Source organism: Triturus cristatus, chromosome 1_2, assembly GCF_964204655.1.
Source record: "Triturus cristatus chromosome 1_2, aTriCri1.1, whole genome shotgun sequence".
Taxonomy (NCBI): domain Eukaryota; kingdom Metazoa; phylum Chordata; class Amphibia; order Caudata; family Salamandridae; genus Triturus; species Triturus cristatus.
In genome coordinates, this window is record NC_140580.1 from 320351435 (window position 1) to 320367846 (window position 16412).

General features: G+C 47.0%; 1 protein-coding gene across 2 annotated transcripts in view; it reads right to left on the minus strand.

The window, feature by feature from the left end:
- Positions 1–16412, minus strand: part of SEC31B (SEC31 homolog B, COPII component) — a 1155786-nt gene that overhangs the window by 524674 nt on the left and 614700 nt on the right. For both annotated transcript variants that reach the window (XM_085603885.1, XM_085603887.1), the window contains exon 18: positions 10282–10455. In XM_085603885.1, the coding sequence (XP_085460011.1) occupies positions 10282–10455 (174 nt within the window). The remainder of the gene's footprint in view (positions 1–10281; positions 10456–16412) is intronic.

A 16412-nucleotide genomic window follows, 5' to 3' on the forward strand; every position in this document is an offset into this window, starting at 1 on the left:
AGTTCTTTGGAAGCCTGCATGGTTGATGCGGGAGGCTTGGCTGTTTGTTGTTTGATGAGATTGAAGAGTTCTTTAGGGCGATTTTTGGCAGTGTCTAGTGCACTACGGAAGAAGGTAGATTTTTCGTTCTTAATATGTTTTTTATATTTCCTGCGTTCTGATTTCAGTTGGTCAAGGTGAGTTGAGGATGGGTTGCTACGCCAGAGTCTTTCTGCAGCTCTCAGGTGTTTTCTTTCAGAGTTTAGGTCTATATTGAACCAGGCTCTCAATGGTTTGTTCCTAATTCTTTTTTGCTTCTAGTGGGCTATTTGGTCTAGTATGGTTGTCAGTGTTGTGTTGTAGTGTGCAGTAAGCTCAGTTGTAGATAGGTCATTTGAGTTGGGGGCAAGTAATGTTCTTACCCTTTCTTCCAGGTCAGCAAGGGGAATTTGTCTTAGATTTCTCGCCCAATGAAGGCCATCCTGTGGACGGGGAAGGCAATGGGTCAGATGGTTAATGTGAAATAGAATGATGTGGTGGTCCGACCAGTCGACAGGGAGGATGTGGTCGATGGTAACTGTATCTTCCTGAGCAATAATGGCGTCCAGGATTGAGCATCTATTGTGTGTTTGCTCTGTGCAGTGTTGGATAAGGTTATTGTTGAGAAGAATTTCGTTTAGAGATTGGATCAGAGTGTTATTTTCATCATTCCAAAGTAGGCTGAGGTCCCCTAGTATTATGTTGTTGGAATCTGAGAGTGAGCAGTGTGTTATCAGGTCAGAAAGGTGTTCTCCGAAAGAGGGAATGTTGCCTGGCAGATGGTAGAGGAGATGGCAGTGTATCGTTTTGTTGTCCTTCGTCTTAACCCCTTCGCCGCGGCGGGAATTCCGCCGCGGCGCGGGGGGGTGCGGGGGGGCAGCGCGGCGGGCCTGTGCTCATGACGGAGCCGCTCCGTCATGAGCCACAGTTGAGCTGTGCTCATGACGGAACGGTTCCGTCATGACTCCGCCCATTTGCGTTGTCGCCCCGCACAGGCGGGGAAACAGCGCCGCGCAGGCGGAGCGGCCGCCGACAGGATTGCCATGACGGAACCGTTCCGTCATGAGCACACGGCAACCGTGGCTCATGACGGAACGGTTCCGTCATGAGCAGGGAAGGGGTTAATGGTGGAGGATAGATATTCAAATGTGTTGTAGGAGAAGGAGTCGATTTTGGTTATAGAGATGTTGCTCTTGTGGATGATTGCAATACCCCGCCCCGATGGTTCTTTCTGTCTTTGTTTAAGATTGAGAACCCGGGGGGCACAATCATGTCAAAGATTGGTAAGGAGGATTCGTTCAGCCAAGTTTCTGTGATGAACGCAATGTCGATGTCGTGGGTAAGGATGGGTTCCGCCAGTTATGTTGTGTGTTTGGTCGCAGATCTGCAGTTTATAAGCATGCAGTGGGTCATTGTCTTATTGTCAGGTTTCTTCTGAGGAGGGGCCATGGGTATGTTCATGTGGAGGGCGGGTGTTCTCTTCTTTCTTGGTGTGGTGTGATCTCTCCAGTATCCCGTGATTACCTGGATCGTGTAGTTGGGGTTGTTAGTTGTTGAGGAGTCGTAGGAGTTGGCAAGACATTGCAGCCTTGTTCTTTTGGGTCTCTGAGGCTGGTTAATGAGGGGGATTATGTTCCAGTTGTGTGCCTGTGGATTATGAGGAGAATTTTTGGTTGGAGTCAGTGGAGTGGCGTTGGATAGGCTCCAGATGTGTGGTGATGTTTGATAATATTTTGCTTAGGCCCTGTATTATAATCTCTAGTTGGCTTTCCACCAGAGAGAGTCTTTGAGACATATTAAGTGAGTCAGGAGAGTTTAGGTTCAAGATGTCTTGTGTTGGACAGTCTAGGGATGGTGTGAACCTGTTGGTGAGAGGGTGAGTTACGGTATCATTGGTACAGATGTTGCTCCTGTGGTTAGCCAAGGGCATGTGTTGGGAGTACTCTTATTGCGTTTTAAGCAACGGTTTGTTGAGTACTGCTGTGTGGTGAGAGTTGGGAGACTTTGATTCTGTGTCGGTTTCCCTGGTTGTCTGTAAGGACACATTTCTAGGAAAGGGAAGGGAGGGGAAGGTGTCTGTAGGGGATGGGGAGTTTTAGTAGAGACCTATCTCGGAGATGCTCTGGCTGAGAAGTGTTTGGTGTGTGTGTGGGAAGTTGTGTAAGAGGAAGAGAGGGTGGTGTCGGAGGGAGTGAGATTAGCTTCGGTGGAGTGTATCTGGAGATTGTTTTTTGAATTCGCGTGAGGGGATCTGCCTGAGAAGTGGTTGTTGTGCGAGTGGGAAGTTGTGTAAGAGGAAGAGAGGGTGGTGTCGGAGGGGGTGAGATTAGCTTTGGTGGAGTGTGTTTGGAGATTGTTTTGTGAATTCCGGCCTTGTGGAACTACCTTTCTTTTTGCACCACGCCATACAGGCTTTTACTTCACCACTGTCAATACAGCCCTGAAGAGTCACAGGACTATTCCCGTTGTGATGAAACATGTGTCGGCTGGTTGCTTTCTTTTGTTGTTGCTTCATTAAATAACTTTGAACAATACACTGGTGTCGACCACAGCAGTTTGATCTTATACGAGACTTTTATACCATTAGCATATCCCCACTACGTGTGCCCGGGACAGTGTTCTCATTTCTAGTGTGGGTTCTCTTACTCACACACCAACGGGGGTTATAGGGTAATTACCCCGACCTGGCAGCAACGTGTATAATTTCGAGCATAGTTAACACCACGCGTACTAGTCTGAGCGCCAATCTTCCTGTATTACTAAAAACCCTGCGTCCAGACATCAAAAGCTTTAGACTATTGAAATGGGGAGTCGTCTTGCAGTTTTATAATTCATCAATCTATTTACGTCTTTAATGATTTCTTCTTCCTCAAAACTTTTCTAAAAAAAATAAGACAGGTGTTTGGAGAGCCGCTGGAAATGCCAGCGTCAGCACGAGCAGTATTTTTGTGTTAATATATGTTTTGAAAATGTTTGTAGAAGATCTGACCCAGCTCAGTGGGATCGCATACTAAAATATTAGTTTTCTGGTCTCTAATTAAGGGGACTGTATTTTTTATATTAACAGTCTTTGTAGACAAAGCTAGGATTTTCCCAGCTAGCTCTCCTTCCTCTATTATTTGGGAGCTCAGGATCTGTTTTTCTAGAAAGTATAATACAAGTTTCTTCTTGGCCCATGCACATGCTTGAAAATGGTTCTGTTCATTTAGCCAGGATTCAGTTTTCCTTGTTTAGTTTGAAGCAACCAAAGTATATGCATTGCCTAACTAAACTTGGTTTTCTCTGGATTTGATATCTTTTTGAGGTCTTGAGTTAAAGACTGAAACACATTAAAGTCCCCTCCAATAATACTAGTGCTCAAAATTATGACAGTGCAGTTATTAGAGAATATACAAAGTTTGGGTCACCCTCTACAGGACCAGTGAAAGACAGTATGGCAAAAAAGCTATTAGTTAAGGCTGATCACTAGAGCTACCCAATGCCATGCCTCATGTCAAACATGATTGATTACTGAGCCTGTAAAATATTTAGCTACATGAATTACTAACTGTTTATGTCTAGCTGGGGCAGAAGAATAGCCGGTTAGACCATGCGCTGGATTAAGACTATCGATTGTCTCTGAGCGGTCAACCTGGAGAGAATGACTTTCTGTTATCAATATTGTTGAAGCCATTAGCATTGCTACCAAATTTCAATTTGATAACACGGAGTTTAACTGTTTGTTCTCTTAAATAACTTAGAAAATCTTGTGTTTGTTTTATCTTTATGCTGCCCTGTTCACTTTTCACCCACCTCTCGCACCCCTTTCGTTCCCAATCGTGTCCGCCTGGGTTCCCTAAAGCCTTCCATCATAGAGAACCCTCTGTACAGGTAATAGTGGGCTTTGACTGCACTTATGGAGAAGAGTGTCAACATCTGAACGAACACCACTCACTCCATCCATCACTTCTACATTGAAAACATTATCCTGTTTAATCAATTATAGTAATTTCTTAGATTGCAATTCATTAATAAATAGGGAGAGAAGCATGTATCACTGAATACTTAAAATGTTCTTTGTCAGTACTTTCAATATGGCCATTTTTACCAGCATAGACTGCAAGCCTAAAGACTGAAAATTTGAATCATTTGCTTATATTCCCAATCCCAATTGGATAATTCAAAAGCCATCTGAGAAGATTCTCACATCATATTCATTACTGATTCTAAAGACTTATGATTAAACAGCAGTACTTAAAATCTTCTTTGAGCAGTCGCCAAACTTCACTAAAATAGTTCTTGGGGGTGGGCTATTCTTTCCTTGTACAAACGAAACTCTATGGGCCCTACGAATGGAGAGACCCTCTTTAGTTCCCGGTAAAATGTGAGTTCTGATCAAACTGTCAATTACTTGGATTGCGGAAGAACCATGTTCTTTATGTTCTGGAACCTGAGAGTAGATCTGTGCATCCAGTTATTATATTTCTCCAGCTTGAGCTCAACTGCTTCTAATCCTTCAGAGAATTCAGGCTTTTTTTAACTATGCCAAATTGGTCTCCCGAACAAGAAATAAACTGTCCCAGTTTCCTATCTTTGAAGCTTAAATTTAAGCGTTTTAGCATCCAAGTCAAATATCTGTGATAGTAATGCACTTGCTGTTTCATTTTAATGGTTTGGCTTTTTGTTGATATATTTCCCAATCATAAACTACTTTTGTGCCTTGTTCTCCTGCTTCCATGACTTTTGTGAGAGTATCTTTATTGTTGGAATATTGAGATCTCTTAAAAAGGACCATTTAGGTATCACTCCATGGTTCATTTGCCTGAGGAAGCAAAGGGCCTGGTTTTGTGCAAGATTGGGTGTATGGTGAAGCAACTAGCATGAGAGTGGAGAAAGCCATTGAAGTTGGCATGATATTTGCCTCTTTGAAATTTATTGGGATTTAGAAGAAATAACTTTTAGAGTATTGGGTATTCTTGCTTAGCCTGTTCAGGCTTTTGATTCTCAGTTCTGCTTTTGCTGGGTTGCTGCAGTACCTGGGTCTAAGGCTCATATTTTTTACTACACCCCTTGTCTTCCAAAACTATCTGGTGAGCCAAACAAGATACTAACCATCAGTAATACTCTTCCTGGTGGATAGTCTATTGAACCACAGATTCCTCACCCTTGGAATATTCCCCAGGCAACACACTATCTGGATTTTTTATAGCAGCATTTCTGCACAGTGGCACCATATAGCTTCATACTCGCCTTGTTCTACCACAGAAGTGATGTAACTGAAACACATATAAATGCCACCCTTGCACTCATACTTCTGTTTCTCGCTTGACTCTTTCTGCACACTCAGCTGCGTAGCAGAAAATATTTGGAGGTACTAATGTGCAGGTGTCTAATTTGGGACCTTTCTGTATAGTAAGAAGAGACCACGCCACAGGAAGGGGGAGTGGGTAGAGTACCTTCTAGAAGTAGCTTTACCTTTAATTTGTTCTTCTAATGGACTCTTCTAACCGCAGATTCTTGATACTTAGAATAGATAACAAAGCAGAACCTGCATAAGGAAGAGGGTTTGTGGACTGGATTCAGAATAAAAAGTCCTGCAGGACCAAAAATGCAAAATACCCTTCCCGTCAGACCTGACTATCAACGAAGAAGTGTTTTGTAAACATGTGCACTGACACACACAGTAATGGGCTGACAGATGTCCAGGACTGGAAATCTGCATGCTAGTGGTGGCAGTCTTGGGCCAGGTGGAATGGGCTCTTAGTGGTTCCGGAGACTGATTTTTGGCCAACGCGCAGATCTTAATGTAAAGGACAGTCCAACTTGACAGAGTAATCTTCTGCACCGCCTACCTTTCTTTGACCCAGAGAGACCCACAAAAAAAGCTGATTTCTACCCAATGGACTTTGGTGCAATCGATGTGAAAGCTTGAAGCTCTTTTGGGGTCAAGCAGATGGAGTGTCTCCTCCTCTTTCGATACGGTGAGGCACTGAGAGAAACTGGAGGTCACTCATACGACGAGCTGAAGTGGTTGTCACAGTCCTGGCTCGACTTCGAGTGTATGACTACACACTTACTGCATGATTTGAAAATTGTCAAATACTGACAAAAGAAGAAGCAGAGATCCTGATCTGTATTCAAAAGCACAAAAAGAAAGGAACTGAAATCAGAACACTGGAGAGGCGCTTATATGTGGCTCTGCTTCGTCACTTCTAGGACAGAACAAGGCCAATGAGGAATAGCACGACACCAACTAGCAGCATGCTGCAGCAATCCTATGAACAATTTCCATATCCAGTATGGCACCTGCGGAACATTTTAACGGTGATACATCTGCATTTAGAAGTATCCATCAGAACGTTTTTTTGTTTTTTTTAAAGGAAAGATTGAGTGCTTTTGCAACAATGTTTGAGAATTAAATAGGATGGTCCAGATCTTGCCTTGCGCTTTTAAGTATGGGCTGTTTGGATTTTGCTAACGGGACAGGCTATGTAGTAAAAACATCACATTTCTTTTTTACTGGAAATGAGCTCTTAGATTGCTGTATTTTCTATTGAGCTTCAGCTGTTGGTTGAGTCTGGCTTCTGGGAGACAAGTCTCAGTTGATGGAGGGAAAGAGGCCTGTCATGGAGTTTGTTTTTGGTATTTCATAGAACAGGTCTTGTGATGTAACCACTGGTCCGCTGAAGGGGTTTATATTTATTGTTTACTAAAAGTTGCTTGCTCCATTAGAAAATAAAACTGATGCACTGATCGGCTGTCTCTTTAGTTTTTGTGAAATCAATTTGAACTAGAGTGTTGCAATCCCAGTTTAGTGTTTGTGGACTCATTTTCTCCTCAGTTTGTTGATCTAATTTCTCTGCTGAAATCCTTTTTATATGGCTGCTGAAATATTAGATATAGTCTCTTTTTTGCTTCGAGGTCAACGGATACTGTCATATTTTATTTGTATTGACAACATGGCTTGAGAAAATATGCAGCCACAATTATTTCTATCGCACTCTGCTGGTTTTATAGTTCAATGTTCCTCCCTTCCACCCCACCTCAACCGTGACTTAATCTTTTGACTTCTTGCTTTTACCCAACTTACTCGACGCTGACTTAGACCATAACAACCGCTGACAGGGACGACTCCAAGAGCAGACCCAGGGCCTGGAGCAGTGTGGAGATTTTTGATGTCAGGCTGCCAGTAGCTTCGTCTTCCGCTCCTGAATCATCTTTGGATTAATGGTGCAGCAGTCGGGAAAGGTCCTGGAGTCGTAGTCTGGCTCCAGACACCATAGGCAAACCAGATAGGAGTCCTTCACTTACATTTGCCTGTCAAAGGATCCATATGGTTTAAAACCAACTGGTTTCTTAGGGGACACCTCTATGAGTAAAATTCTCAAAAGATTTAGACAAAATGTTGAAAAAGGCGGTAAAACAATTGCCAGGTTAGCTCATCTGAATTTGTGCTGTTGGCATAGAAACTAAGTAATTGAAGTCAGCACGCTGGGGTTGCACCTATTTAGGCACCAAGTAGTAACTTCCGGCATGGATGACGCCTACAATGCTGATGTGGAGCTGTTCGAAGCCACCTACCAGCTTACAAGGGTGCTGCTCAAGATTTCCCATATCCAGTCTGATGCCTTCTAAGGTAAGGAATCTGTGGCTAGAAGCCTCTATCAGATGGAAGATAACACAGTAACTACTATCTGAAGGACACACTGGACCAAAGTAATGGCCTTCCAGGCCAGGAGAAATAAGTACGCCCACCCTTCTACATGCTCCAAGTCGCTTGGGGAAGCAATCTAGAACTACTTCAACACAGAGATACCGCACAAGATTTTCAAGATCCAATCTTTTGCCTGGGGAATATGCTAAAGTAATGAATCTGTGGCTAGAAGCCTCTATCAGACTTAGACTCCACCCAGATCCTATTTGAAAAGCCAGAGCCGACACATTCCTGGACCTTGTCCAACCATTTTAGTTAATATTACTTATAATTAGATTGTTGTCCATCTGAATTACCATCATTAGACATTACAGTTCTAGAACAAGCCAACTTTTAGCCCTTTGCACTTAAGCCAAGGCCTTCCAATTTGAGGCTTCCCCTTCATCATTAATCAGAGCTTCCAACAGTAAGGGGGCTCCAAAGTCACCAATCAATCTCTGTCACTGCCATTAAAACCATTGATACAGACAACATAGGAACTATGGTAGTAGTGAAGGAATAGTGACTTTTGGGAAACACCAGGAGGCATACGGACAACGTTTCTAGAAGGGAAGATGACAACACCTCCATAGGCAATGAATGGGCTGAGGAAAGATATAGGAAGTCATACTTTTTGATTTTTGTAAGCCTAATGGAACTAATTTTGTGTAACCAACTTTTTATTTATTGAGAGGTGAGATCAGTCAGAATACACAGCTGTGTGCCTACAACCACCGTGGCCGGCAGCAGAAAAAGCATAGTTTCATAAGGCAAGTGCAATACAACAGAGCATATCTCATATACCTCACAACATAGGTCCAGCCGTATACTCTATACACAGAGTCTTCCCCCGCCCTCCGGACATTACTCCCCCCCCATCTCCCTAACATGCACACTTGTTGAAACACCTGTAACATTGCCCCGTCAGCCGCACCCCGGCACAGTGTATCACACCTAGCGTGCCTGTCACCCCAAAGCATGCCTGTAGACGTGCTCGCACAAGCCTAGGAATCAGATATAACAAGTGTAGCTGGTAGTGCAGTCTAGTCTTTAACGGGAGTCCAGCGAGACCAAGCCAGGAGGGCACATTTCCAAATCCGGTGGCTATCACTACCCTGCGCAGGACAAGTAGATATTACTCTCTAAGCCAGGCCTATGCTAGCTTCGTTCGCCATGATATATACATTTCTTACAGTGCATTGCGAGATTCCCGGTCCAACCCGCAACCCTCAAGAGGACTGGGCTGGCTAGCATAGTGCTGCCGCTCTGTGATACCATGGCGCTATCACATCACTCAACCTCTATAAATCCTGAAAGAAAGACAAACCAGAAAAAAGAAGGGGGGAAAGTCGGGAGAAGAGGGGGGGAGCGCCGGAGGCAGAGGGGTGAAAACTGGCGGGGGGACAGGGAAGGAACTAATTTTAATTGGCAAGATTATTCAGTATGTAAAATCGGTAAAATGGCTGATAACTGCTCTAAAGACATCAGCCTCTTCTTAGGCTACTTGAAAGCTGAGCACTTAAATCTTTAGTCCACAAATTAAGATATATTTTAGTCTTGTTTGAAACATGTTATATTTTGCTAGCCCCCTCTCAGATGAGACAAGCTCTTTGTGTGCTAGACAGGGGTGTGGAGGTTTGGGAAGAGTTGATCACCCAAACCTATAATAGTCCTGGGCTGCTTCTTCTACCACTGTGGAGGGAGAGTTTCTGTTTTCGCTTGCTTCACAAGCCTTGGTTAGTTAGATCCCTTTTCCTGTGATACGCTACTTACATGTTTGGTGCGCTATACCGGACACTAGGAGGGACAAGGAGCAACGTCTGCTTTACATTTTACGATGAGTGGGGTTGTTTTTGTTTATTCTGCTATTTTGTGGAGAATGGGAAGACTGTTTAAGTAAATTCATTTAAATTCAGGATAGATCCATTATGGCTATGTTTTTTAAATTTATTTATTTAGCTTTATCAAGTTAAAATCCAACATAGCATTGAATAAAGAACATAAATTAAACGGTAAACCTCACGTATGTATTAGCAGTGACACTGGTTAGAACAACAACTAAACAAATTCTTTACCTGCAATGAGCCTAAAATCAAAGCATATAGCTAAGACAATTAAAAAAATGTGGACTTGGTACTATGGTCATGATATCCGCCTATCAATGCTGCATAGGGTTTTAGTCTTTTCAAAGTTTTATTGTCTGCACTGAGTCTTAGATCCTGGCTCCTGCTAATCGCATAATTTATGGAAGCATGTTCTTGTTTTACCCTTACAGTAGGAGGGTGCTCACATATTTCATGTTACAAAAAAGACAAACATTATAAATCCTTAAAATATTTTCAGCCCTGAAAAGTTATGAAAGCGGTATACTTAAACTTTCCTGGTGTCACATTCTGCCAATCAATGATTACCCAGTATGGCTTTGCAGATTAAAGTGTCCATTAGAAGTATTAAGTTTCTTGTGAATTTTGTAACGTGCCCAGGTACAAACATATCATATGTATTGGGCTATATATTTTTCAAGCAAATGATTCTACATGAATTATATGTATGTATTAACAATGTACCACATATTTAAGATGCTGACCTACCTCTTTTGACTCATCTGGAAGGTAGCTCATGGCAGCTGCCAAGCTCCCCTGAGAGGCCAAAAGATTGGCATACTGTGTGATCTTTTCATCAAGCAAAGGCCCTTGAGAAGGCAGCGAAGTCCCACGTAGCAGTTCAATTGACCTACGTAACACCATCACTTTCTCTACAAGTTCCTGGATAAACAGAGTTCAAGAAATCAAGAAGTTAAAATCATGAACGGGAAACATGTCTTTCGCTACTAGGCACAAAATGAAAGCACCATTTGCAAGAGCACAGCAAATAAACATCAGAAATAATGCTGATCACTTCAATCAGTTTTTACATTACATAAAAGTTAATTTAATTTGTTATACCACATGCACTGTGCCACAAAGTATTTTGGGATAGTTTATCAGGTGACTAACTAGTGATGCCTTCTGTGAATTTTGCCATACTATGTCTTCCCTCAAAGAGGGCAAGCTATCATTGATTAAGCACAATTCCATCCTGACTATGCAAACATACCTCAGAGCAAACATAAATACAATTGAAATTAAAGAGAATTCCAGATGCAGCTGCCAGACAGTTTCACAACCTAGCCAGTGACTAGATCCATCACTGTTAAACCAAAATTCAAAGTTCATTGAACTATCTACAAGACTGAGCCACTATTACATCAATAGAAATTCAATTTCTATGGACAACCAATTGCATTCAAGGCTGGCCACCTTGTTGGCCATCCAACCTTAAAAAAACGTTGTGATGGAATCTCTTTCTCCAAACAGATTTGGAACTCGTTTCCCGCTTGACTAAGTAGAATGTCACCTACCTTGGATTTTAGAGAGCACTAATGTCCTGTCTCTGAAAATTAATTTAACACACAATGCAGATGACTATGTGAGACGGAAAGTAGGTATGTATAAATGCACAAGTTACTTATCTTCGGTAACGATATATCTGTAAGAAACATTAGTTAGTTATAGATTCCTTACCGTAGAATTACCCCCAGGCGTCAGACTGGATCCGTAAAGATTTTTCGTGAGCAGTACCTCTGCGCGTCGGAAGGTGGCGTTGGTCGGCTCCGCGTCCGTCGTCGTGGTCGCCAAGATGACGTCGCGGAGCTACTTAGACATCACCCTCGCGCGCTGACTTCAGTTCTGTACACGACTTTCCGCGCCAGAAACGCAGAGCCATGCAAGACACTGACCATTGGTGCACAAAACTAGGGCCCTGAAAGGATAGCCTTAACCCTAGAAATCAGTTCACAGAATGGGGAGGATGGGTGGGGCGGTAAGGAATCTATAAATAACTAATGTTTCTTACAGATATATCGTTACCGAAGGTAGGTAACTTGTGCATCTGAAATAAACACGTTAGTTATAGAATCCTTACCTTAGAATAGATACCCCAGCAATACCAACCCCGATGGTGGGTCTACAAACCAAGTACACACCAGAAAGTCCTGGAGAACAGAACGGCCAAAGAAGCCGTCTCTCCGTACTTGGATGTCCAGGCAGTAGTGTTTGGTGAACATGTGCTACGATGCCCATGTGGCCGCATGACAGATGTCATTCAGACGCACGCCTCTTCCCAAGGCAGTAGTGGCTGCCATCGCCCTGGTGGAGTGAGCGCATAGCCCGACTGGAGGCTCCTTTTCAGCCAGAGAGTAACAAGCCTTGATACACAACACGACCCATCGACAAATGGTGCGTTTGTGTACGGCCCGACCCTTCTTTGCACCCACGTAGCCAACATGAAGTTGATCATCCACCCGGAACTGTTTTGTGCGATCCAGATAGAAGGAGAGCGCACGTTTTGGGTCCAGACGGTTGAGCCTCTCTTCTTCCTTTAAAGGATGCGGAGGTGGAAAGAAGGTGGGCAAAGTAATGGTCTGCCCGATGTGGAAGGCACTGACCACCTTAGGAACAAAGGATGGACGGGTCCTGAGAACCACCTTGTCCGGATGAACAGACAAGAAAGGAGGCTTTGAAGAAAGAGCCTGGAGCTTACTCACCCTTCTAGCAGAAGTGATGGCTACCAGGAAAGCAGTCTTAAGAGTTAAGAGACGTAAAGGACAGTTACGAAGTGGCTCAAAGGGAGCGCACATTAAATAAGCTAGCACAAGGTTCAAGTCCCACTGAGGCATAACGAATGGAAATGGAGGAAAAAGATGTGTTAAGCCTTTCAAGAAACTGTTAACTACCGGGGACTTGAAAAGAGAAGGCTGATCTGGCAGCGAAGGAAAGCAGAGATGGCAGAAAGGTAGCACTTGATAGTGCCCAGAGCAGAGCCCTGCTGGGCTAAAGAGAAAAGGAACAAGAGTACTTCAAAAGAGGGGCAGAAAGGGGATCCACAGCCTTTGCTGTGCACCATGCAACAAATCTGTTACACCTGCAGGCGCATACCGTCATTGTGGAGGGACGTCTGGCTGCCAAGATTATGTCAGAAACTTCAGGAGGCAGGTCGAAAGACGTCAACTGCCACCGCTCAATCTCCATCCAAGGAGGTGGAGACTGGACAGGTTCGGGTGGAGGACTCCCCTGCTGCTGCGACAGAAGATTCTCCCGAAGAGGTAGTCTGATCAGAGGATCGATGGCCATGTTGTGCAGCTCGGGATACCACACTCTTCGTGCCCAATCCGGAGCCACAAGAATGACTTGGGCCCAGTCGCGCCTGATCTTCTTCAGCACTCTGGGCAGAAGAGGTAAAGGCGAAAATGCGTACAACAGACCGCAACTCGACTCACGACGAAAAGCGTTGCCTAGCGAGTGCCGCCTTGGAAATTCCAACGTGCAGAATTGCTCACATTGTGCGTTCTCTTCATTGGCGAATAAATCTAACCAAGGCTCTCCCCACTGTTGAAAGAGACCTTGCACCACCTCCGAGTGAAGACGCTATTCGTGATCCATCATGCACCTGCGGCTGAGTTCGTCCACCCTGGTGGTCAGAGAACCTGCCAGGTGTTGAACAACCAAGGAAATGTCTTGATGATCCAGCCATGTCCTGAGCCTTTTGCCTCCTCACATAGGGTCCACGACCCCACCCCGCCCTGTTTGTTGCAATACCACATGGTGGTGGTGTTGTCCGTGAACACGTTCAGTACATGACGAATCACCCGGATCTCCAAAAGGTTGATGTGAAGCCCGGACTTTGCCGGAGACCAGAGGCCTCTGATCTCCGCCTCTCCCATGTGGCCGCCCCATCCCAGAAGGGAGGCATCCGTCACCACAGTGTGGACTGGTTGGGGAAGGGAGAGGGATCTTCCATTGACCCAATCCTGGTTCGTAAGCCACCACAGCAGTTGTAGAGCAGTGCCCTCCGAGATATGGACGGTGTCGGACAGATTCCACTGATGCTGTCCCCACTGGAACTTCAGGTCCCACTGCAGAGCCCGCATATGCCATCTGGCATGATGCACTAGCAGGATGCAGGAGGCCATCAGGCACAGGAGCCGGAGGGTCATCCTGACTGAAACCCGGGACAGAGACTGAAAGATCAGAATCATAGCCTGAATATCCCAGACTCACTGCTCGGGAGGATAAACCAGAAACAGCGTCGAATTCAGAACCGCTCCGATGAAGGGGAGCTTCTGAGAGGGACTCGGGTGCGACTTCAGCACGTTGATGGAGAACCCCCAGCAAATGCAGGAGGCCGGCCGTAGTCTGAAGGTGGGTGATGACTGTCTGGGGCGAGCCCACCTTCAACAACCAGTCGTTAAGGTAGGGGAAAACTGACACCCCTGACCTGCGCAGATGAGCTGCTATCACTGCCATCACTTTGGTGAACACCCGAGGGGCGCTGGTAAGGCCGAAGGGGAGTACGGCAAATTGAAAATGCTCGCGGCCTACCGTGAACCGCAGGTAACGCCGGTGGGCCGGCAGGATGGGGATTTGAAAATATGCGTGCTGCAAGTCCAACGCTACCATCCAGTCTCCAGGGCAGCCAAGACCTGAGTCAACATCTTGAACTTCTCCTTCCGGAGGAAGCGATGGACGTTCCTGAGGTCCGAGATGAGGCGCAGGCCCCCTTTGTCCTTCTTGGGGACCAGAAAGTAGTGAGAATAACAACCACATCCTACTTCTGGCCCAGGAACGCGCTCAATGGCCCCCTTGGCCAAGAGGGCCGTGACTTCCTGCCGGAGAAGCACCAAGTGATCCCCGACATGCGGTGGCACCTAGGTGGCATGGTTGGAGGGGAGGTCTGCAACACCCACTTGTCCGATGTGAGATCGTGCCAGTGGGGGAGGTGGTGGTCGATCCTGCCACCCACCGGCGTGGGGTGCTCCATAAAGCTCGGATTAGGAAGGTTTGGAGGTAGAAGCAGCGGGAGCGGAGGTGGACTAACCCCAACGCTGATTCCCAGAGCCGCCCCTGCGGAGGCCGCATCCGCGCTGAGGCTGGTTCTGCACAGGCTTGCTGAAGGAACGTGCCTGGACGCCTCTGCCATGGCCACGAAAGGAACGAAACCCAGGAGTGGCTGGGCTTTTTGTGAAAAGACCCAAGGACTTGGCCGTGGCCCACGAGTCCACAGTGCACTGTCGGCCTTATCGCCAAACAGGTGAGTGCCATCAAAGAGCATGTCCATGAGCGAGCTCTGAACATCAGGCGAGAACCCGGTGGATCTTAGATAGGTGTGGCGATGAAGCGCCACCGTCATAGAAATCGCCCTGCCGAGTGAGTCAGCGGTGTCCAAACCACACCGAATGGCGAACTTAGCCGCATCCTTACCCTCAGCAACTGCTTGGCACAGCACAGTGTGGACACTGAGGCAACACCTGAGCAACCGTATCCACACCGTGTGGGAATAGCGGCCCAATAAGCAGGCGGTATTCACGGACCGCAGCCCCAAGCTGGCCGAAGTGAACCACCGCTTCCCGAACTGGTCCAGCTTCTTAGACTCCTTATCCGGCTGAGCCGTGGGAAAGGCACTCTGCGACGTCGAGGCTTGGATGACCAGACTCTCAGGAGTTGGATGAGTGGTCAGAAACGCGGGGTCACCAGGTGCTGGGCGATAACGCCTGGCGACATTCTTATCCACAGGAGCCCCTGTGGCCGGCCTCGATCAAGTACCCAACAAGATGTCAGTGAAGGCGTCGTTGAAGGGAAGCAGGGGCTCCGACGAAGTAGACACCGTCTGGAGCACCTCAGTGAGGAGATTAGTTTTGAGGGCCACCGCAGGAAGATCGAGGTTGAGGACCTCAGCAGTCCGACGGAGCACCATCGTGTATGAGGCGCCCTCCTCCATGGTAGGCGGGGGAGAGGCAAACCCCGGGTGAGAAGAGACAACGAGGTTGCCGGCGTCCTCCAAGTCGTCCACCCAGTCCTGCTCGGAGTCACACTGACGGGCAAGAGGGTCCTCGGACCCCTCCCAGTCATCATCCACCTCTGTTGCAGGGGGAACAGACCGCGGCGGCAGAGCTGGAGTCAGAGAAGGAACATACGGCGTCGGAAACGGCGCCGTGAATGGCGCCGGCCGAGGCCAAGCCGGCGCCGGCTCCCAATGCGGATCCCAGGTAGGAACTAAATGGTCCTGGAACCGGGGCAAGGGTGGAACAAACAGCACCCACTGTGGCGCCGGAGGCGGAGCCGAGGGTGGCGCTGGGGTCGGAGCCGGCAGCGCTGGACCTTGTGGCGCCGGGGCCGGAGCCAACGGCGCAGGATTTTGTAGCGCCGAAGCAGGATCCCCCGGCGGCGCCTACGGCCCAACAGGATCTGGACACGGGGCCCGAAGGCACGCTGGCGGGAGCCCGAGGCCTAAAAAGGCAGTCCATGGTGGCAAGAAACTCTTGCACCTGTTTGTGAGTCGCCGACGGACCCGGGTAAGGCGGGTAGGCAGCAGGACTCCCAGGCTCCAAAGGAGCCGCAGGGGCCGAACCCCTGTCCCCCTCGAACGTATCCGAGGTCCGGCGGGGGGACGTCGGAGAGCGAACACACTTCTTCGACTTCTTTTTATGTTGTTGCTTACCGGAATCTGAGGGCGAAGACTTGGAGCCAGAGGAGCGACGATTGCGGCCCCCTGAGAGTTCCTGGGAATGGTCCCTGGACCTTGAACAGCATTGGGACGAGTGCCAGACCTACAGCAGCTTCCGGCGCCGCTCCCTCAAGGCCTTCGGGGCCATGGCACGACAGTCCCAGCAGGACCGGGAGTCGAG